The sequence below is a fragment of the Bombina bombina genome, chromosome 3 (genome assembly GCF_027579735.1).
Source record: "Bombina bombina isolate aBomBom1 chromosome 3, aBomBom1.pri, whole genome shotgun sequence".
In the NCBI taxonomy this organism is placed as follows: Eukaryota; Metazoa; Chordata; class Amphibia; order Anura; family Bombinatoridae; genus Bombina; species Bombina bombina.
In genome coordinates, this window is record NC_069501.1 from 471,395,096 (window position 1) to 471,419,529 (window position 24,434).

Below are 24,434 nucleotides of genomic sequence, written 5' to 3' on the forward strand. Positions count from 1 at the left end.
AAATAGGTGTGTGGAACTATTAACTTATCTGCCTAGCTTAATGTAACTATCTCTATAGAATGTAAGAAAAATTAATCTATATTGTAGATTGCTGAGACCACAATGAAGTTCAGGACAGTTGGTACAATGCATATTACAATTTGTAAGCTCCCACCTATGTAGGTACTGTAGCCTGCTCTATTAGCACTAGCTGCTTACAGTATGTCCTATTCATATTCCATTGGTTCCACAAATTATCAGTAAATAAAATAAAGTTCTGTTTTTACATGTAAATTGAGTCTCCATTTTTAGGGATACTGATGAAAGGCTATAGCAATGAGGAGTGCATAAATATTGTTGGCATTATGATAGCTGATGCCTATTTTCACATGATCGTGAAATAACACATAATAGCTCAATTCAGAGCTCTAGTAAGCACCAGTTTATGCAGTAGAAAGGGAACCCCATATCCTGTTGTGAGGTACAAATAGTAATGCTGTAAAACAATTGTGTCCATATTGGATTGGAGGTCACATGTCACTTGTCCTGAGGAAAAGTAGAGGGTCAGAAGGTCGTATGTAGGTCAAGCTGTCACTTTTTTTCCCCAGTACATGATTTGGTGGATTTCAGAAAAGCCCACAGTCTTTTAGTGATTCTTTGATAACAATATCAGTCACTGCATCAAACACAAACTTCACGTTCTTGGTGTCAGTGGCACAGGTCATGTGACCGTAGATCTCCTTGACATCTTTACGCATGTTCAAATCCAAAAACTGGTTTTTGATGTAATTTCCTGCATCGTCATATGTATTGGGACCTATAGAAAACAAAACACAACAAAATTAAGAATCATATAGAACAGGTGTCTCTAAATCCAAGGTTCAGGATTTAAAGAAACATGAAACCCAACGTTTTTCTTTCATGATTCAGATAAAAAATACAATTTTAAAAAAGTTTCCAATTTACTTCTATTAAAAAAAATTTGCTTCGTTCTTGTGTTATTCTTTGTTTGAAGAGATATCTAGATAGATAGTGTGCTTATGTCTGGAGCACTACATGACAGGAACTAGTGCTGACAGATATTACTTTTTTTATTTTTATATATGTTTATTGACCAACAAAACGTACGTTAACACAAATCACCAAAGTGAATATTCATCGACTGAGTACAATACAACATTATTTCTTCTGTTATGTGTGATCAGTCCACGGGTCGTCATTACTTCTGGGATATTATCTGCTCCCCTACAGGAAGTGCAAGAGGATTCACCCAGCAGAGTTGCTATATAGCTCCTCCCCTCTACGTCACCTCCAGTCATTCTCTTGCACCCAAAGACTAGATAGGAGGTGTGAGAGGACTATGGTGATTATACTTAGTTTTTAGAACTTCAATCAAAAGTTTGTTATTTTATAATAGCACCGGAGCGTGTTATTACCTCTCTGGCAGAGTTTGAAGAAGAATCTACCAGAGTTTTTCTTATGATTTTAACCGGAGTAGTTAAGATCATATTGCTGTTTCTCGGCCGTCTGAGGGAGGTAAAAACTTCAGATCAGGGGACAGCGGGCAGTTGAATCTGCATTGAGGTATGTAGCAGTTTTTATTTTCTGAATGGAATTGATGAAAAAATCCTGCCATACCGTTATAATGAACATGTATGTATGCTTTACACTTTAGTATTCTGGAGATGGTATTACACCGGAATTACTCTGTAAAAGTACATTAAACCTTTTAATAGGTATTTTTCATGTTAAACGTTTTTGCTGGAATGTAGAATCGTTTGCATTAATGAGGTACTGAGTGAATAAATATTTGGGCATTATTTTTCCACTTGGCAGTTTGCTTGTGTTAATTATGACAGTTTCGTTTCTCTCTCACTGCTGTGTGTGAGAGGGAGGGGCCGTTTTTGGCGCTCTTTGCTACGCATCAAAAATTCCCAGTCAGTTTTTCTGCATGATCCGGTTCATCTCTAACAGAACTCAGGGGTCTTCAAACTTCTTTGAAGGGAGGTAGATTCTCTCAGCAGAGCTGTGAGACTTATATAGTGACTGTGATTTAAAACGTTGCTCTGTAATTTTTATGTTTAAAATTTAATTAGTGTTATTTTACTAATGGGAACAAACCTTTGCTAAAAAGTGTGTTGTTTGTTAAGAGTGATGCTATAACTGTTTTTCAGTTCATTATTTCAACTGTCATTTAATCGTTTAGTGCTTCTTGAGGCACAGTACGTTTTTATTAAATAAAATTGCAACCGAGTTGCATGTTTATTGCTAGTGTGTTAAACATGTCTGATTCAGAGGAAGATACCTGTGTCATTTGTTCCAATGCCAAGGTGGAGCCCAATAGAAATTTATGTACTAACTGTATTGATGCTACTTTAAATAAAAGCCAATCTGTACAAATTGAACAAATTTCACCAAACAGCGAGGGGAGAGTTATGCCGACTAACTCGCCTCACGTGTCAGTACCTGCATCTCCCGCCCGGGAGGTGCGTGATATTATGGCGCCTAGTACATCTGGGCAGCCATTACAGATAACATTACAAGATATGGCTACTGTTATGACTGAAGTTTTGGCTAAATTACCAGAACTAAGAGGCAAGCGTGATCACTCTGGGGTGAGAACAGAGTGCGCTGATAATTCTAGGGCCATGTCTGATACTGCGTCACAGCTTGCAGAGCATGAGGACGGAGAGCTTCATTCTGTAGGTGACGGTTCTGATCCAAACAGATTGGATTCAGATATTTCAAATTTTAAATTTAAATTGGAAAACCTCCGTGTTTTACTAGGGGAGGTCTTAGCAGCTCTCAACGATTGTAACACTGCTGCAATACCAGAGAAAATGTGTAGGTTGGATAAATACTTTGCGGTACCGGCGAGTACTGACGTTTTTCCTATACCTAAGAGATTAACTGAAATTGTTACTAAGGAGTGGGATAGACCCGGTGTGCCGTTCTCACCCCCTCCAATATTTAGAAAGATGTTTCCAATAGACGCCACCACACGGGACTTATGGCAAACGGTCCCTAAGGTGGAGGGAGCAGTTTCTACTTTAGCTAAGCGTACCACTATCCCGGTGGAGGATAGCTGTGCTTTTTCAGATCCTATGGATAAAAAATTAGAGGGTTACCTTAAGAAAATGTTTGTTCAACAAGGTTTTATATTACAACCCCTTGCATGCATCGCGCCGATCACGGCTGCGGCAGCATTTTGGATTGAGTCTCTGGAAGAGAACCTTAGTTCAGCTACGCTGGACGACATTACGGACAGGCTTAGAGTCCTTAAACTAGCTAATTCATTTATTTCGGAGGCCGTAGTACATTTAACCAAACTTACGGCTAAGAATTCAGGATTCGCCATTCAGGCACGTAGGGCGCTGTGGCTAAAATCCTGGTCGGCTGATGTAACTTCTAAGTCCAAATTACTTAATATACCCTTCAAGGGGCAAACTTTATTTGGGCCCGGTTTGAAAGAAATTATTGCTGACATTACAGGAGGTAAGGGCCACGCTCTACCTCAAGACAAAGCCAAAGCTAAGGCTAGACAGTCTAATTTTCGTCCCTTTCGGAATTTCAAAGCAGGAGCAGCGCCAACTTCCACTGCACCAAAACAGGGAGGAGCTGTTGCTCGTTACAGACAAGGCTGGAAGCCTAACCAGTCCTGGAACAAGGGCAAGCAGGCCAGTAAACCTGCTGCTGCCCCAAAGACAGCATGAACCGAGGGCCCCCGATCCGGGACCGGATCTAGTGGGGGGCAGACTTTCTCTCTTCGCCCAGGCTTGGGCAAGAGATGTCCAGGATCCCTGGGCGCTAGAGATCATATCTCAGGGATACCTTCTAGACTTCAAATTCTCTCCCCCAAGAGGGAGATTTCATCTGTCAAGGTTGTCAACAAACCAAATAAAGAAGGACGCGTTTCTACGCTGTGTACAAGATCTGTTATTAATGGGAGTGATCCATCCGGTTCCGCGGTCGGAACAAGGACAAGGGTTTTACTCAAACCTGTTTGTGGTTCCCAAAAAAGAGGGAACTTTCAGGCCAATCTTGGATTTAAAGATCCTAAACAAATTCCTAAGAGTTCCATCGTTCAAAATGGAAACTATTCGGACAATCTTACCCATGATCCAAGAGGGTCAGTACATGACCACAGTGGATTTAAAGGATGCTTACCTTCACATACCGATTCACAAAGATCATTACCGGTATCTAAGGTTTGCCTTCTTAAACAGGCATTACCAGTTTGTAGCCCTTCCATTTGGATTGGCTACGGCTCCAAGAATCTTTACAAAGGTTCTGGGTGCCCTTCTGGCGGTACTAAGACCGCGTGGAATTTCGGTAGCTCCGTACCTAGACGACATTCTGATACAAGCTTCAAGCTTTCAAACTGCCAAGTCTCATACAGAGTTAGTTCTGGCATTTCTAAGGTCGCATGGATGGAAAGTGAACGAAAAGAAGAGTTCTCTCTTTCCTCTCACAAGAGTTCCATTCTTGGGGACTCTTATAGATTCTGTAGCAATGAAGATTTATCTGACAGAAGACAGATTAACAAAGCTTCTAAATGCATGCCGTGTCCTTCATTCCATTCAACTCCCGTCAGTAGCTCAATGCATGGAGGTGATCGGCTTAATGGTAGCAGCAATGGACATAGTTCCCTTTGCACGCCTACATCTCAGACCGCTGCAATTGTGCATGCTGAGTCAGTGGAATGGGGATTACTCAGATTTGTCCCCCACTCTGAATCTGGATCAAGAGACCAGAAACTCTCTTCTATGGTGGCTTTCTCGGCCACATCTGTCCAGGGGGATGCCGTTCAGCAGGGACAATTGTAACAACAGACGCCAGCCTTCTAGGTTGGGGCGCTGTCTGGAATTCTCTGAAGGCTCAGGGACAATGGAGTCAGGAGGAAAGTCTCCTGCCAATAAACATTCTGGAATTGAGAGCAGTTCTCAATGCCCTTCTAGCTTGGCCCCAGTTAAAGACTCGGGGGTTCATCAGGTTTCAGTCGGACAACATCACGACTGTAGCTTACATCAACCATCAAGGAGGGACAAGAAGCTCCCTAGCAATGATAGAAGTATCAAAGATAATTCGCTGGGCAGAGTCTCACTCTTGCCACCTGTCAGCAATCCACATCCCGGGAGTGGAGAACTGGGAGGCGGATTTCTTGAGTCGCCAGACTCTTCATCCAGGGGAGTGGGAACTTCATCCGGAGGTCTTTGCCCAAATACTTCGACGTTGGGGCAAACCAGAGATAGATCTCATGGCGTCTCGCCAGAACGCCAAACTTCCTCGCTACGGATCCAGATCCAGGGATCCGGGAGCGGTTCTGATAGATGCTTTGACAGCACCTTGGAACTTCAGGATGGCTTATGTGTTTCCACCCTTCCCACTGCTTCCTCGATTGATTGCCAAAATCAAACAGGAGAGAGCATCAGTGATTCTAATAGCGCCTGCATGGCCGCGCAGGACTTGGTATGCAGATCTAGTGGACATGTCATCCTGTCCGCCTTGGTCTCTACCTCTAAGACAGGACCTTCTGATTCAGGGTCCATTCAAACATCAAAGTCTAACTTCTCTGAAGCTGACTGCTTGGAAATTGAACGCTTGATTTTATCAAAACGTGGTTTTTCTGAGTCGGTTATTGATACCCTGATACAGGCTAGGAAGCCTGTTACCAGAAAGATTTACCATAAAATATGGCGTAAATACCTATACTGGTGTGAATCCAAAGATTACTCCTGGAGTAAGGTTAGGATTCCTAGGATATTGTCTTTTCTACAAGAAGGTTTAGAAAAGGGTTTATCGGCTAGCTCATTAAAGGGACAGATCTCAGCTCTGTCCATCTTGTTACACAGGCGTCTGTCAGAAAATTCAGACATCCAGGCCTTTTGTCAGGCTTTAGCTAGGATCAAGCCTGTGTTTATAACTGTTGCTCCGCCATGGAGTTTAAACTTAGTTCTTAACATTTTACAGGGTGTTCCGTTTGAACCCCTTCATTCCATTGATATCAAATTGTTATCTTGGAAAGTTCTATTTTTAATGGCTATTTCCTCGGCTCGAAGAGTCTCTGAGTTATCAGCCCTACATTGTGATTCCCCTTATCTGATCTTTCTCTCAGACAAGGTAGTTCTGCGTACTAAACCTGGGTTCTTACCTAAGGTAGTCACTAACAGGAATATCAATCAAGAGATTGTTGTTCCATCCTTGTGTCCAAATCCTTCTTCAAAGAAGGAACGTCTTCTACACAATCTGGATGTAGTTCGTGCCCTCAAGTTCTACTTGCAGGCAACTAAAGATTTTCGCCAAACTTCTTCCCTGTTTGTCGTTTATTCTGGACAGAGGAGAGGTCAGAAAGCTTCTGCTACCTCTCTCTCCTTTTGGCTTCGTAGCATAATACGTTTAGCCTATGAGACTGCTGGACAGCAGCCTCCTGAAAGAATTACAGCTCATTCCACTAGAGCTGTGGCTTCCACTTGGGCCTTTAAGAATGAGGCCTCTGTTGAACAGATTTGCAAGGCTGCAACTTGGTCTTCGCTTCATACTTTTTCCAAATTTTACAAATTTGACACTTTTGCTTCTTCGGAGGCTATTTTTGGGAGAAAGGTTCTTCAGGCAGTGGTTCCTTCTGTATAATGAGCCTGCCTATCCCTCCCGTCATCCGTGTACTTTTGCTTTGGTATTGGTATCCCAGAAGTAATGACGACCCGTGGACTGATCACACATAACAGAAGAAAACATAATTTATGCTTACCTGATAAATTCCTTTCTTCTGTTGTGTGATCAGTCCACGGCCCGCCCTGTTTTTTAAGGCAGGTACATATTTTTTAAATTATAATTCAGTCACCACTACACCCTTGGTTTCTCCTTTCTCGTTGGTCTTTGGTCGAATGACTGGAGGTGACGTAGAGGGGAGGAGCTATATAGCAACTCTGCTGGGTGAATCCTCTTGCACTTCCTGTAGGGGAGCAGATAATATCCCAGAAGTAATGACGACCCGTGGACTGATCACACAACAGAAGAAAGGAATTTATCAGGTAAGCATAAATTATGTTTTTTTACCGGCAATACAGCTTATCACCTAGGATAGACACAAAATATCTTATTACATATTTAAGGATTGAATACTCAAAATATGCAAAATCATTGTTTTACTTGTACCCATTTGTTGGATTGTTTTTGCCCATTTTTCTCAAAACACAACAAAAAAAAAAGCGTAATCCCCGCCCCCCTCTCCCTTCATCATTAGCGTTTAGCGTTTTCCACTCTAGTGGATACCAGGAATTTGCAATAATCTCTAAGATAAAGTCAGTAAAGTGTCTCAAAGGATAAAGGATTTGGAGTTTAAATTCCATTGGAAAAGACATGATCATCTTGTCCACTTGTTCAAAAAAAAAAAATTAACTTTGTTCTCAGCAGAGTTCGCAGCAACATATTGCTCCATCTGCTTCCTGTGAGTCACATCTAGTACAGCAGAACAGATTATTAGCTTTCCATTTAGATCTCATAGAACAGTGATTTTCAACATTTTTTTTGCCACAGCACATTTTTTTACATTAATCCTGCGGCACACCACCATCCCAAAATTTTACAAAATCACACATTGTAGCCTAATACAGCATATATATATATATATAGCTTTATTAGCATGACAGTCACTACAACTGTATTGCCAAAGCTAGAGGCACAATAATAACAATCAAAGTACCACGTATTGAGGCTGTTAGGGGGGTACCAGTGATGAAAATAAATTCTTAGGTGATATGCAGTAGTTCCATGCAAGTAAAAGTTCCGCTTGGTAGGGCAGTAAGCAGTGCACAAGTATTGAGCCCAAAAGCAGAAACTACTGGGGCCCAGGTGATCCTACTGTTAAAGTCTCTAAGCCTTGGGGGCACCAGTATAAGAGTTTCACAATCAGTGTAGGATGAGCATAAATATGGGGCCCACAAAAGAGCATCAGGGCTTGGCAATCAGGCAATGATGAGAGTAAACTGAAAAATTACAAAAGTTAAGCCAGGAGGGTAAATGGCATAAAATGCATAAGATGGTAAACAGAAAGGTCTCACCCAGTTAAAGCAGATGTCTTCTTCTCTGTGCTGGATCAATATAATTAATATACAGGGTAATTCTCCCTGAGCTTGAGAATCCAGGAAGGGGAGGTAAGTGCATCTGTAAAACTGCGACTTGTCGGAGTGTGTAGGCCACAATTGATCAAAAGACCTCCGCAGGCACAGAAAGAAAATGGCGGCCGTTTCCCGCCACTTCGGCCCACTCTCCTCTATTCTTCAAGGAGACTATCAATCTGGGCTCCGGTAAGTAACATGTACCTCCTGGCCAGTTACCCTGTTCGGAAGCTTGGGAACAAGTGAATGTAGGCTCCTAGGCCTCAGAGTAGGCTGCAGTGATATGTGAGCTGTTGACCCCCGGCACTAACAGGCCTCCGCAACAGGGGGGGAGAAGAAAAAAGGACTGCAGCTGTTAGCTTGACCTCCGGAGCGGAGCCCCGACCCTCCGGAGTGTCGTATATCTTTCTTTCATGTAATTAGCAAGAGTCCATGAGCTAGTGACGTATGGGATATACATTCCTACCAGGAGGGGCACAGTTTCCCAAACCTTAAAATGCCTATAAATACACCCCTCACCACACCCACAAATCAGTTTTACAAACTTTGCCTCCTATGGAGGTGGTGAAGTAAGTTTGTGCTAGATTCTACGTTGATATGCGCTCCGCAGCAGGTTGGAGCCCGGTTTTCCTCTCAGCGTGCAGTGAATGTCAGAGGGATGTGAGGAGAGTATCGCCTATTTGAATGCAATGATCTCCTTCTACGGGGTCTATTTCATAAGTTCTCTGTTATCGGTCGTAGAGATTCATCTCTTACCTCCCTTTTCAGATCGACGATATACTCTTATATTTACCATTACCTCTGCTGATTTTCGTTTCAGTACTGGTTTGGCTTTCTACAAACATGTAGATGAGTGTCCTGGGGTAAGTAAATCTTATTTTCTGTGACACTCTAAGCTATGGTTGGGCACTTTTTTATAAAGTTCTAAATATATGTATTCAAACATTTATTTGCCTTGACTCAGGATGTTCAACATTCCTTATTTTCAGACAGTCAATTTCATATTTGGGATAATGCATTTGAATCAATCATTTTTTCTTACCTTAAAAAATTTGACTTTTTCCCTGTGGACTGTTAGGCTCGCGGGGGCTGAAAATGCTTCATTTTATTGCGTCATTCTTGGCGCGGACTTTTTTGGCGCAAATTTTTTTTTCTGTTTCCGGCGACATACGTGTCGCCGGAAGTTGCGTAATTTTTTACGTTCTTTTGCGTCAAAAGTGTCGGCGTTCCGGATGTGGCGTCATTTTTGGCGCCAAAAGCATTTAGGCGCCAAATAATGTGGGCGTCTTATTTGGCGCTAAAAAAATATGGGCATCACTTTTGTCTCCACATTATTTAAGTCTCATTATTTATTGCTTCTGGTTGCTAGAAGCTTGTTCACTAGCATTTTTTTTCCCATTCCTGAAACTGTTATTTAAGGAATTTGATCAATTTTGCTTTATATGTTGTTTTTTCTATTACATATCGCAAGATGTTCCACGTTGCAACTGAGTCAGAAGATACTTCTGGAAAATCGCTGCCTGGTGCTGGAGCTACCAAAGCTAAGTGTATCACTTTTGGTATCTGTTCCTTCAGCTGTTGTTTGTATTAAATATTATGACAAACTTGTTAATGCAGATAAAATTTCCTTTAGTACTGTTACATTACCTGTTGCTGTTCCGTCAACATCTAATACTCAGAGTGTTCCTGATAACATAAGAGATTTTGTTTCTAAATCCATTAAGAAGGCTATGTCTGTTATTTCTCCTTCTAGTATACATAAAAGTCTTTTAAAACTTCTCTTTTTTCAGATGAATTTTTAAATGAACATCATCATTCTGATACTGATAATGGTTCTTCTGGTTCAGAGGATACTGTCTCAGAGGTTGATGCTGATAAATCTTTGTATTTGTTCAAGATGGAATTTATTCGTTCTTTATTTAAAGAAGTATTAATTGCATTAGAAATAGAGGATTCTGGTCCTCTTGATACTAAATCTAAACGTTTAGATAAGGTCTTTAAATCTCCTGTGGTTATTATTCCAGAAGTTTTTCCTGTTCCTGGTGCTATTTCTGAAGTAATTTCCAGAGAATGGAATAATTTGGGTAATTCATTTACTCCTAAACGTTTTAAGCAATTATATCCTGTGCCGTCTGACAGACTAGAATTTTGGGACAAAATCCCTAAAAGTTGATGGGGCTATTTCTACCCTTGCTAAACGTACTACTATTCCTACGTCAGATGGTACTTCCTTTAAGGATCCTTTAGATAGGAAAATTGAATACTTTCTAAGAAAAGCTTATCTGTTCAGGTAATCTTCTTAGACCTGCTATATCATTGGCTGATGTTGCTGCAGCTTCAACTTTTTGGTTGGAAACTTTAGCGCAACAAGTAACAGATCATGATTCTCATGATATTATTATTCTTCTTCAACATGCTAATAATTTTATCTGTGATGCCATTTTTGATATTTTCAGAGTTGATGTCAGGTTTATGTCTCTAGCTATTTTAGCTAGAAGAGCTTTATGGCTTAAAACTTGGAATGCTGATATGTCTTCTAAATCAACTCTACTTTCCATTTCTTTCCAGGGTAACAAATTATTTGGTTCTCAGTTGGATTCTATTATCTCAACTGTTACTGGTGGGAAAGGAACTTTTTTACCACAGGATAAAAAATCTAAGGGTAAAAACAGGGCTAATTATCGTTTTCGTTCCTTTCGTTTCAACAAAGAACAAAAGCCTGATCCTTCATCCTCAGGAGCAGTTTCAGTTTGGAAACCATCTCCAGTCTGGAATAAATCCAAGCCTTCTAGAAAAGCAAAGCCAGCTTCTAAGTCCACATGAAGGTGCGGCCCTCATTCCAGCTCAGCTGGTAGGGGGCAGGTTACGTTTTTTCAAAGAAATATGGATCAATTCTGTTCACAATCTTTGGATTCAGAACATTGTTTCAGAAGGGTACAGAATTGGTTTCAAGATAAGACCTCCTGCAAAGAGATTTTTTCTTTCCCGTGTCCCAGTAAATCCAGTGAAAGCTCAAGCATTTCTGAAATGTGTTTCAGATCTAGAGTTGGCTGGAGTAATTATGCCAGTTCCAGTTCTGGAACAGGGGCTGGGGTTTTATTCGAATCTCTTCATTGTACCAAAGAAGGAGAATTCCTTCAGACCAGTTCTGGATCTAAAAATATTGAATCGTTATGTAAGGATACCAACGTTCAAAATGGTAACTGTAAGGACTATCTTGCCTTTTGTTCAACAAGGGCATTATATGTCCACAATAGATTTACAGGATGCATATCTGCATATTCCGATTCATCCAGATCATTATCAGTTCCTGAGATTCTCTTTTATGGACAAGCATTACCAGTTTGTGGCTCTGCCGTTTGGCCTAGCTACAGCTCCAAGAATTTTTACAAAGGTTCTCGGTGCCCTTCTGTCTGTATTCAGAGAACAGGGTATTGTGGTATTTCCTTATTTGGACGATATCTTGGTACTTGCTCAGTCTTTACATTTAGCAGAATCTCATACGAATCGACTTGTGTTGTTTCTTCAAGATCATGGTTGGAGGATCAATTCACTAAAAAGTTCATTGACTCCTCAGACAAGGGTAACCTTTCTGGGTTTCCAGATAGATTCAGTGTCCATGACTCTGTCTTTGACAGACAAGAGACGTCTAAAATTGATTTAAGCTTGTCGAAACCTTCAGTCACAATCATTCCCTTCGGTAGCCTTATGCATGGAAATTCTAGGTCTTATGACTGCTGCATCGGACGCGATCCCCTTTGCTCGTTTTCACATGCGACCTCTTCAGCTCTGTATGCTGAATCTATGGTGCAGGGATTACACAAAGATATCTCAATTAATATCTTTAAAACCGATTTACGACACTCTCTAACGTGGTGGACAGATCACCATCGTTTAATTCAGGGGGCTTCTTTTGTTCTTCCGACCTGGACTGTAATTTCAACAGATGCAAGTCTTACAGGTTGGGGAGCTGTGTGGGGATCTCTGACGGCACAAGGAGTTTGGGAATCTCAGGAGGTGAGATTACCGATCAATATTTTGGAACTCCGTGCAATTTTCAGAGCTCTTCAGTCTTGGCCTCTTCTGAAGAGAGAATCGTTCATTTGTTTTCAGACAGACAATGTCACAACTGTGGCATACATCAATCATCAAGGAGGGACTCACAGTCCTCTGGCTATGAAAGAAGTATCTCGAATTCTGGTTTGGGCGGAATCCAGCTCCTGTCTAATCTCTGCGGTTCATATCCCAGGTATAGACAATTGGGAAGCGGATTATCTCAGTCGTCAAACGTTGCATCCGGGCGAATGGTCTCTTCACCCAGAGGTATTTCTTCAGATTGTTCAAATGTGGGAGCTTCCAGAAATAGATCTGATGGCGTCTCATCTAAACAAGAAACTTCCCAGGTATCTGTCCAGATCCCGGGATCCTCAGGCGGAAGCAGTGGATGCATTATCACTTCCTTGGAAGTATCATCCTGCCTATATCTTTCCGCCTCTAGTTCTTCTTCCAAGAGTAATCTCCAAGATTCTGAAGGAATGCTCATTTGTTCTGCTGGTAGCTCCGGCATGGCCTCACAGGTTTTGGTATACGGATCTTGTCCGGATGGCCTCTTGCCATACGTGGACTCTTCCGCTAAGACCAGACCTTCTGTCGCAAGGTCCTTTTTTCCATCAGGATCTCAAACCCTTAAATTTAAAGGTATGGAGATTGAACGCTTGATTCTTGGTCAAAGAGGTTTCTCTGACTCTGTGATTAATACTATGTTACAGGCTCGTAAATCTGTATCTAGAGAGATATATTATAGAGTCTGGAAGACTTATATTTCTTGGTGTCTTTCTCATCATTTTTCTTGTCATTCATTTAGAATTCCGAGAATTTTACAGTTTCTTCAGGATGGTTTAGATAAAGGTTTGAAAGGACAAATCTCTGCTCTTTCTGTTCTTTTTCACAGAAAGATTGCTAATCTTCCTGATATTCATTGTTTTGTACAAGCTTTGGTTCATATAAAACCTGTCATTAAGTCAGTTTCTCCTCCTTGGAGTTTGTATTTGGTTCTGGGGGCTCTTCAAGCTCCTCCTTTTGAACCCATGCATTCATTGGACATTAAATTACTTTCTTGGAAAGTTTTGTTCCTTTTGGCGATCTCTTCTGCCAGAAGAGTTTCTGAATTATCTGCTCTTTCTTGTGAGTCTCCTTTTCTGATTTTTTATCAGGATAAGGCGGTGTTGCAAACTTCTTTTGAATTTTTACCTAAGGTTGTGCATTCCAACAACATTAGTAGAGAAATTGTGGTTCCCTCATTATGTCCTAATCCTAAGAATTCTAAGGAGAAATCGTTGCATTCTTTGGATGTTGTTAGAGCTTTGAAATATTATGTTGAAGCTACTAAGTCTTTCCGAAAGACTTCTAGTCTATTTGTTATCTTTTCCGGTTCTAGAAAAGGCCAGAAAGCTTCTGCCGTTTCTTTGGCATCTTGGTTGAAATCTTTAATTCATCATGCCTATGTCGAGTCGGGTAAAACTCCGCCTCAAGGATTACAGCTCATTCTACTAGGTCAGTTTCTACTTCCTGGGCGTTTAAGAATGATGCTTCGGTTGATCAGATTTGCAAAGCAGCAACTTGGTCCTCTTTGCATACTTTTACTAAATTCTACCATTTTGATGTGTTTTCTTCTTCTGAAGCAGTTTTTGGTAGAAAAGTACTTCAGGCAGCGGTTTCAGTTTGAATCTTCTGTTTATGTTTTTCATTAAACTTTATTTTGGGTGTGGATTATTTTCAGCAGGAATTGGCTGTCTTTATTTTATCCCTCCCTCTCTAGTGACTCTTGCGTGGAAAGATCCACATCTTGGGTAGTCATTATCCCATACGTCACTAGCTCATGGACTCTTGCTAATTACATGAAAGAAAACATAATTTATGTAAGAACTTACCTGATAAATTCATTTCTTTCATATTAGCAAGAGTCCATGAGGCCCACCCTTTTTGTGGTGGTTATGATTTTTTTGTATAAAGCACAATTATTCCAATTCCTTATTTTATATGCTTTCGCACTTTTTTCTTATCACCCCACTTCTTGGCTATTCGTTAAACTGATTTGTGGGTGTGGTGAGGGGTGTATTTATAGGCATTTTAAGGTTTGGGAAACTTTGCCCCTCCTGGTAGGAATGTATATCCCATACGTCACTAGCTCATGGACTCTTGCTAATATGAAAGAAATGAATTTATCAGGTAAGTTCTTACATAAATTATGTTTTTTATTAGTTCTCTCAGTAGACCTCGTGGCTATCGTAGCAGATGCCTTCAAATACATGCACCACCACCCAAATGCGCACTGGCTTGACGGGTCTTCTCTTGTTCAGATCTCCTTGATAGGAACTTTTGTAATGCAGCTGAGTCCCGACCCTCCGGAGAACTGTGTGGGAGTTGAGAGAGTCCCTGCATGTCCGGATGAGTGCGTAGGGTAGCAGCAACTACCGGCTTCTGTTCCTCTTCAGAAGTGCACTTAAAGGAACACTAAACCCAAAAAATTTCTTTCATGATTCAGGTAGAGAATACTATTTTAAACAATATTCCAATCTACATCTATTATGTAATTTGCTTTATTCTTTAGATACCCTTTGTTGAATAAATAGCAATGCAAATGGGTGAGCCAATCACATGAGGCATCTGTGTGCAGCCACCAAACAGAGCCTATCTAGATATGCTTTTGAGCAAAGGATATCAAGACGATGAAGCAAATTGGATAATAGAAGTAAATTAGAAAGTTGTTTAAAATTACATGCTCTTTCTAAATCATGAGCTAAAAAATGTGGGTTTCATGACCCTTTAAGCAAGAAAGGACCAATTCACGGTGGCACACCTGACGATCTCTCACGGCACATTAGTTTTCCGCGGCACAGTGGTTGAAAATCACTGTCATAGAAGGCATAATATAAGATCTGTTTAATAATTTTAAATGTACTTCCTTCCAAGTTATTAATGAGGTGAATTGGTTGATTCTAGCAAAGCAATTTTTAAAATGATCAAAATGAAGGTTTTTAATGTCAACTACCCATTTATTATAGAGATTCTTTAAATCTTTTTTACCCTGCTTAGAAATACAAACTTTATAGAGAAGGGTAGTAGATTGCGAACCTGCCTGATATCTTTTAATTACTGTATCCATATCTACAAGTATCCAATTTTCTTTATCTAAAAACTTCTTTGTGGTTATAAAATGCCTCACTTGTAAGTAAGTAAGCAAAGAAGTCTTTATTGTCTAATCCAATTTTTTGGACCAAGTGTTCAAAAAGTATAATAGAATTTGTATTTTTGTCTTTAAATTGACTAAGCAAGTTAAGGCCTTTTTGAGACTATTTTTTGAAGATCCTAGACTATAACCCAGGCTCAAATTCGGGGTGTCCTTGGAGAGGCAAAAATCTAGAAACAGAATTATCTATTTCCATACTCTGTTCCTTAAGGGAATATAAAAGTATTGGCGCTCTAAGCTAGGGGTAGGATTGTCGCCCTAATCTAATAAAAGATTGAGTGTGGTGATATAGAATTAAAATCTCTAGTTTTAGAATATATACTAAGGATTAACTCGATAAAGCAGATTACAGTAATATAAATTCTTTAATAAATGATAATAAAATATCAATAAATTACATATGAAGATATGACATAGATACGTGTAGTAAAACACAAAGCACAAATGTTAATGCGTTAATTAAACTGCTATCTAATCTAACTGGACATCCAGAATGGTACAGAGTTAAATACAAAAATAGATTCAAAAATAAAAAAATAAAAATTAATCAAAAAACGTATATCGAAAAACATATATACCAAAAAACATATATATGTTTAAAAAAGTATATAAAAATATAAAAATATATATGTCAGTGCACTAAAAAATGATAGACCACAGATCATGTGTCTGCATATATGCAAAAAACATCTAATTGATCTAAATGATTAAAATTGAGTTGCGTCTAGGTAGAGAATATGTGTTATCGTATTTTGGAGGAAGACATGTATGTCTCAAATATTCAGAAGTGTATCTCACAAACAATAAGGATTCTATTAGTTATTTAAGGAGTATAGTAGCCTTATAGAACTCGTGTCCTTGTTACCTTGTTATAACGCTGATTTGCTTAATGAGAAGATAACTGAACGCCACTCACTCTCCGTTGAGAGGGAGGAGTTATTGAATTGCAGAATTGATCGTCTCTCAAAAGTAGTGACTCCAGTAACTGGGATAAATAATCCGTCGTGATGGTCAATGTTCCTTTCAGTGTGGTCCGGATGTCTTCATTGAACGCTCCTGTGGTGTTTACTGTTAGACAGGCTTAGCGTGTCTGAGTAGCGGAGCACTTCTGCTCTTGTTTCTCACATGTGCTGTTGGGGTCTGACGCCACTGGGCTTACAGCATGTCCAATACAAGATCAGCTGTTGAACCTTCAGTTGTTCAACCTTCAGTTGTTCAACCTTCAGTTCCTGGTTTCGTACTCCGGTCAATTTTAGCAGTTAAAGGGACACTGAACCCAAATTTTTTATTTTGTGATTCAGATAGAGAATGCAATTTTAAGCAACTTTCTAATTTACTCCTATTATCAATTTTTCTTCATTCTCTTGCTATCTTTATTTGAAAAAGAAGGCATCTAAGCTTTTATCTTAGTTCAGTTCAGTTTTTAGTTCAGTTTTTTCCCTGTTGTGTTTGCCATGTGCTGCTGGCAGCCATTTTACTCACCTCTCTTCCTGACTATGGCGCATTGTGGGGGATGCTGCTCAATTCCTGCACTTCCTTTTATGGCCAGACTGGTGTGCATCATCCATGTGAGACAGGATGCAGTCTCAGAATTGTGATGTCATCACTTATTATTTAAAGGGCCTCTGTTCAGTATGCTTTGCCTTTGCATTGTCTCAGACCTGTTTGTGAGAGTTCCTGTGTTTTACCTGGCTGCCTGACGTCCTTCCTAGTTTCTGATCCCTGGCTTGTTCCTGACTCTGCTGTTTTCCTTGTTCCTGATTCTGGCTCGTCTGACTATTCGCTTTGGCTCCTGACTTGGCTTGTCTGACTACCAGCTCTGGTTTTGATTCCTGGCTTGTTATTTGACTTGTGGACTTTTTATTATTTTTTGCTATTAATAAAGGTGTGATTATTTTTGCACTTCTCGTCTCAGTCTGATTCCTGGCACCCTGACAATACTTTAGGATCTGATAACCAGGGAGCTTCCTTTATACCAGGAAGGTAGTCTTAATCGACCATGAGGCAGCTGTAACTGGCATTGAGGGCACCATTTCTACAGAAGGATTGTTTGGAAGAAATTCACGCCTGATAATGTTGATAACAGAGGCATTAGGGGAAGAGCTATGTGACCTGCTGAAAAGTCATCTGTCTGGGCTTTGGACATTCATTGCACAGAGTTTTGAGAGACTAACTATACAGCCTGCTCCCCAAGATGGTGCCAAACTACCGCTGGACTTAATTAGTCCTATTGAACCAACACCCCCTGACAAAGCTGCAGACGTTGGTGGGGAGAAAACAGCACCGATGTGGTGTGCCCCAATGCCAACCCAGACCTCACTTCAGCCAGAAGGTGATTCTGGATCACATCAACTGATCAATACTGTTTACGTTCTCTCCAGCAGCACTGCTGGGATTACAAGAGAAGATCCGGGAGATTTATTAGAGAAAGAGGACAAAGATGCTGGTACTCATATGTGCCCTACAGAATTAACAGTGCCCGAGCTCCAAGATCTAGCTCCCGCTAATGATAAACAGTGCCGCAGTGTAAACCTAATGGGAGGCGTCTCATCAGCCGACGGAAAATCTACAGAAAAGTTGCTGAAATGGAGAGTGACAACACTAGACTCCTCTGTGAAGCATCCGATCACAGAGGAGATGGTGATTGAGAACATGGCTGTCAAGTCTATCACCCCTCCCAGTCTAGAGGAGACCCACAACAAGCAAAACCACAGAGATCAACAGGAGATGTTTTTAGAACTATCACAGCTCAATGAGACAGAAGCAATGATTATTACCGAAATACAGAGTTATGAGATTCAAACAAGGAATTGGTTGAAGGACTCTGGTATTAACTGCTCCATGTGGCTGCACCGAGGTGGTCGAATGACCTTTATGTATGCTGTTTTGATGTTCTCTGGTACCTAGTGATAGCTGGTCTGGAGCTTTGGGACTTTAAGGGACACAGAAAAACGGGAGTGGGTTGATCTTGTTTACTACCTGAGTAGATGTGGACAGTTGCTTATCTGTGAGGCTACCTTGAAACAAGTTTAACACTTTTAAACCCTTTACTAGTACTTTATCCACATTGTACCTTGACCTGCTCCTTTTTCTTCTAAGACTTTTAAACCTCTTATGAAGACTGTCTGTCCAGGTATACGAGATTTCACCGAGTCTCCATATTCCTGTAACTCTGTCTCAAGGCTATACATTTTGTTTACTGTCTAATAGATAACAGACCTTGTCATCTGCTTGTGTTTTAACTGATGGGGGATTTCATACAAGTGCTAATTTGTGTGATGCACTCTCCTTGGGATTTGATTTACTAAAACTGTCTTTTAATGTTACACTACCCCCCAATTTGATCTATCTCACTTTATTTCATTTATATATATATATATATATATATATATATATATATATATATATATATATATATATATATATATATATATATATATATAGTGCCGTATGGAATATTATCTGTTATCACAACCAGTTTTTATTTAGGGGGAAGAAAGTGAAGATTATGATGTTAGGAATACACCTGACCTGATAATAGATATTATGATATGATGGCCATATGCTATTATTAACCAAAAAGGAGCTTTTTATTATGAGCTTTTATATATTTGTCTATAGTGACATGTTTTAAATAAATTTGTATTTTATACGAATTTTGTTTGCTGTCATTTGGATTCTTTTTACCACATCAGTGGGAGCGCTGCACAAGGAGCCGGATTCCGATTTTATCGGAGTAAGTATACTGCACATTTTACATCAGTATTACACCGTATTTTGAGTACGTTATTCTGTATCCACAGCCGCATTGGATTTGGAAAATCTCTATTCTCAACATATCATACAGACTAACTCATAAGAGGGAGCCGGACTCTGAACTTTTTCAGAGTAAGTATACTGCATCAATTATGTTGTTGATCTACACACATAGAAATAAAGCCCTTTCATTCTCAGGCAACTCTGGATCATCGCATAAGAAAATACCTGCGCCTCTATACCACATACAACCACATATTATTAACCAAGTACTGGAACTTCAGGCCTTCTGCCACATGGCATAGGGCCCATGCTCATGTGGCAGAATCGTTTTCTACCTAATACTTATGTAACTATGTATTAGGTCTTCAGATTTCTTATATATATTTGAGAAGTTGACATGTATAGATGTTTCTTAAAGTCATTTCTGGACTAGGGGTATAGTATAATTATTGATACGATTTTTCGTCTTGAACTACTGCCACCATAGCTTACATACAGGGGTTATTATGTAAATTTAAGTTCATATGCCTCCCATTGTATTCTTTTCTATATACACAATAGTTAAGGTTAAGCTTTACTTTTGTATCTTTAGATCTATAAGGTGGATGATATGATTCTGGCACTATAGTCATGAGAAAGGGTCTATAAGTTAATCAACCGACATCAGTCGCTTGGTACCCTAATCTAACTCATTAACCACATTAAATTACAACCTCCAATTTCTTGTCATTAAATCCGCTACTCCCCCAATATTGTTTATCTTGTAAACATAGGAATAATATATGCTATATTTATGACTAAGACACAGTGTTGTCAATAGCAAGCAAAAAGCATTATGTATTACTGTTGGCTCTGCCTTCCCCCCATAGCTTAATTAGTAAGCTAGGGAAAATAGATCCCACAAATGTTCTATACCACAAACTTTTAAATAGACGCTTAATCATAGTGATAATTGATAATTCCTTCCCTTAAAATAAGAAAAATAAGATTCACTGATTGAGAACCAAGAGAGGTATCTTACAATTTCTAACTTCCTTCTTTAGCTTAATATACTTTCTATAACATTGAGAGGTCCAAGAGAGGCCTCATAGCTCATTGAGAGGGTGTATAGTTTGATAGGCATAATCCACATGTTTTGATTCTACAAATGTCTTGCAACTTTGTTTTTCTTGTTAAAGTTTGTTTATTGACTTAATGTCTTGAAATAACTTCTCTGTATACTCTGTATTGACATTACAGCATTGTATGCCTTAAAGTAAATCTCAATAAAAAAATTTTTAAAAAAAATTAGTATTTAAAAAAACCTGCTTCTTCCATTGTTGTCAATGGCAGTACTTCACCACTTATCTTACTTCAGAAGGGAACAAAGCAAGGATGTCCATTATCTCCACTTCTATTTAATATCTCTCTAGAGTCCCTGGCAGTAGTATGCAGAGATAGGCTAGCGGGTGTCTCGATAGGGGATAAAAAGTTTGTATTATCTCTTTATGCCGATGATATTTTATTGTATATAAGGAATACAAAAGAATCAATACCAAAGTTGTTAGATATTTTAAGGACTTAAAGTTCTTTCTCAGGGTATAAGGTCAATGCTAATAAATCAGAAATTCTATGGATCATCAAGCATAAAGATAGTCTTATAAAAAAATCTCGGCATAATGCTCTCCAAAAATCCTAATCAATTGTACGATTTGAATTATCCACAGATATGGGCTAAAATTTACAGTTTACTATGGTATTGGTCGAGACTCCCCCTATCTCTTTCAGCAAAAATAAGTCTGATCAAGATAATTATATTCCCTAAGATTTTTTTTTTCATACAGAATCTACCACTTTTTATCTATAACATAAATTACCTGATAAATTCCTTTCTTTCATATTGGCAAGAGTTCATGAGCTAGTGACGTATGGGATATACAATCCTACCAGGAGGGGCAAAGTTTCCCAAACCTCAAAATGCCTATAAATACACCCCTCACCACACACACAATTCAGTTTAACGAATAGCCAAGTAGTGGGGTGAAAAAATAAGGAGTAAAAAAAGCATACAAAAAGAGGAACTGGAAATAAAATTGTGCTTTTAATACAAAAATCATAACCACTATAAAAAGGGTGGGCCTCATGGACTCTTGCCAATATGAAAGAAATTAATTTATCAGGTAATTTTCTGCTAAAAAAATAAATCCACAAAAAATAAGTCTCTCTCATAAATTTCACAAAAAACTTAGATCATAAGCAGAAGATTCAAACTGAGACCGCTGCCTGAAGAACTTTTCTACCAAAGGCTGCTTCAGAAAAAGCAAATACATCAAAATGGTAAAATTTTGTAAATGCAAAGAAGATCAAGTTGCTGCTTTGCAAATCTGATCAACCGAAGCTTCATTCTTAAAAGCCCAAGAAGTGGCCACTGATCTAGTAGAATGAGCTGTAATTCTCTGAGGCAGAGACTGTCTCGCCTCCAAATAAGCCTTGTGAATCAAAAGCTTTAACCAAGATGCCAAATGGCAGAGGCTTTCTGACCTTTCCTAGGACAAAAAACAATAAATAGACTAGAAGTCTTCCTGAAATCTTTAGTAGCTTCGACATATTTCAAAGCTCTTACAACATCCAAAGAATGTAAATATCTTTCAAGAGTATTCTTGGGATTAGGGCACAAGGAAGGAACAACAATTTACCTACTAATGTTGTTAGAATTCACAACCTTAGGAAGAAATTTAAACGAAGTCCGCAAAACAGCCTTATCCTGATAGAAAATCAGAAAAGGAGACTCACAAGAGAGAGCAGACAATTCAGAAACTCATCTAGCTGAAGAGATAGCAACAAGAAACAACACTTTCCAAGAAAGTAGTTTAATATCCAAAGAATATATAGGCTCAAAAGGAGGAGCCTGCAAAGCCTTCAAAACCAAATTAAGACTCCAAGGAGGAGAGATTGATTTAATGACAGGCTTGATACGAACCAAAGCCTGAACAAAACAGTGAATATCAGGAAGTTTAGCAATTTTTCCATGAAATAAAACAGAAAGAGCAGAAATTTGACCCTTCAAGGTACTTGCAGACAAACCTTTATCCAAACCATCCTGAAGAAACTGTAAAATTCTAGGAATCTTAAAAGAATGCCAAGAGAATTTATGAGAAAAACACCAAGAGAAACACCAATAAATCTTCCTTGAAACAGACTTTACAAGCCTGTAGCATAGTATTCATCACTGAGTCAGAGAAACCTCTATGACTAAGTACTAAGCGTTCAATTTACATACCTTCAAATTTAGCAATTTGAGATCCTGATGGAAAAACGGCCCTTGAGACAGAAGGTCTGGCCTTAAAGGAAGTGGCCAAGGTTGGAAACTGGACATCCGGACAAGATCCGCATACCAAAACCTGTGAGGCCATGCTGGTGCTATCAGAAACACATGCAATTGTTTCAATATGATCTTGGAGATCACCCTTGGAAGAAGAACTAGAGGCGGAAAAATGTAAGCAGGTTGGTAAAACCAAGGAACTGCTAACGCATCTACCATCTCCGCCTGAGGATCCCATGACCTGGAAAGATACCTGGGAAGCTTCTTGTTTAGATGGGAAGCCATCAGATCTATTTTTGGGGAGACCCCACATCTGTACAATCCGACAAAATACATCTGGATGGAGAGACCACTCCCCTGAATGTAAAGACTGACTACTGAGATAATCCACTTCCCAATTGTCTACACCTGGGATATGTATCGCAGAAATTAGAAAGGAGTTGATTCCGCCCAAGAAAGTATCCAAGATACTTCTTTCAATGCTATAGGACTGCAATCCCCCCCTTGATGATTGACATATGCCACAGTTGTGATATTGTCTGTCTGAAAACGAATGAATGATTCTTTCTTTAATAGAGGCCAAGCCTGAAGAGCCCTGAAAATAGCACAGAGTTCTAAAATATTTATTGGTAACCTCGCCTGAAGGTCTTGAGGATTCCAAACTCCTTGTGCTGTCAGGGACCCCCAGACAGCTCCCCAACCTGTGAGACTTGCATCTGTTGAAATCACAGTCCAGGAAGGACGAACAAAAGAGGCCCCTTGAAGAATCCGATGATGGTCCAACCACCAGAACAGAGAGAGTTGAATGTTGGGATTTAAGTATATCCACTGTGATATCCGAGTATAATCCCTGCACCATTGATTCAGCATGCAAAGCTGCAGAGGTCTCATGTGAAAATAAGCAAAGGGGATCGCGTCCGATGCTGCAGTCATGAGACTTAAAACTTCCATGCACATAGCCACTGAAGGGAATGATTGAGACTGAAGGTTTCGACAGGCATAAACCAATTTCATACGTCTCTTGTCTGTTAAAGACAGAGTCATGGACACTGAATCTATCTGGAAACCTAAAAAGTTGACCCTTGTCTGAGGAATCCAGGAACTCTTTGGTAAATTGATCCTCCAACCATATCTTTGAAGAAACAACAACAAGTTGATTTGTGTGAGATTCTGCTAAATGAAAAGATCGAGCCAGTACCAAGATATCATCCAAATAAGGAAACACTGCAATACCCTGCTCTTTGATTACAGATAGAAGGGCACGAGAACCTTTGAAAAGATTCTTGGATCTGTTGCTAGGCCAAATGGAAGAGCAACAAATTAGTAATGCTTGTCTAGAAAAGATAATCTCAGAAACCAATAGTGGTCTGGATGAATCTGAATGTGATTATGCGCATCCTGTAAGTCTGTTGAGGACATGTAATGACCTTGCTGAAAAAAAGGCAGAATAGTCATTATAGTCACCATCTTGAAAGTTGGGACCCTTACAAATTGATTCAAAAACGTCACATCCAGAACTGGTCTGAAAGAATTTTCCTTCTTCGGGACAATGAATAGATTTGAATAAAAACCCAGACCCTGTTCCAGAATTGGAACTGGTGCAATTACTCCTGAAAGCTCTAGGTCTGAAACACACTTCAGAAAAGCCTGAGCTTTCACAGGATTTGTTGGAACGTGAAAGAGAAAAAATCTTCTCACAGGAGGTCTTATTCTGAAACCTATTTGGTACCCCTGAGAGACAATATTTTGAATCCAATGATTCTGAATAGAACCTTCCCAAACGTCTTGAAATAATTTCAATTAGCCCCCCCACCAGCAGAACTGGATCAAGGGCTGCACCTTCATGCAGTCTTGGGGGCTGGCTTTGGTTTCTTATAAGGCTTGGATTTATTCCAACTCAAGGATGACTTCCAATTGGAGCCAGAGTCTTTAGGGGAAGCAGTGGTTTTCTGTAATCTATTCTGACGAAAGGAACGAAACCGATAAGAAGCTTTAGATTTGCCCTTAGACTTTTTAACTTGAAGCAAAA

At 39.6% G+C, this 24,434-nt stretch overlaps 1 protein-coding gene across 1 annotated transcript in view; it reads right to left on the reverse strand.

Annotated features, from left to right (window-relative positions):
- Positions 1 to 347: 347 nt before the first annotated feature.
- Positions 348 to 24,434, reverse strand: part of GNAT2 (G protein subunit alpha transducin 2) — a 98,439-nt gene continuing 74,352 nt past the window's right edge. Inside the window, exon 8 of the mRNA XM_053706768.1 lies at positions 348 to 796. Within this exon, the coding sequence (XP_053562743.1) occupies positions 606 to 796 (191 nt within the window). The 3' untranslated portion in view covers positions 348 to 605. The remainder of the gene's footprint in view (positions 797 to 24,434) is intronic.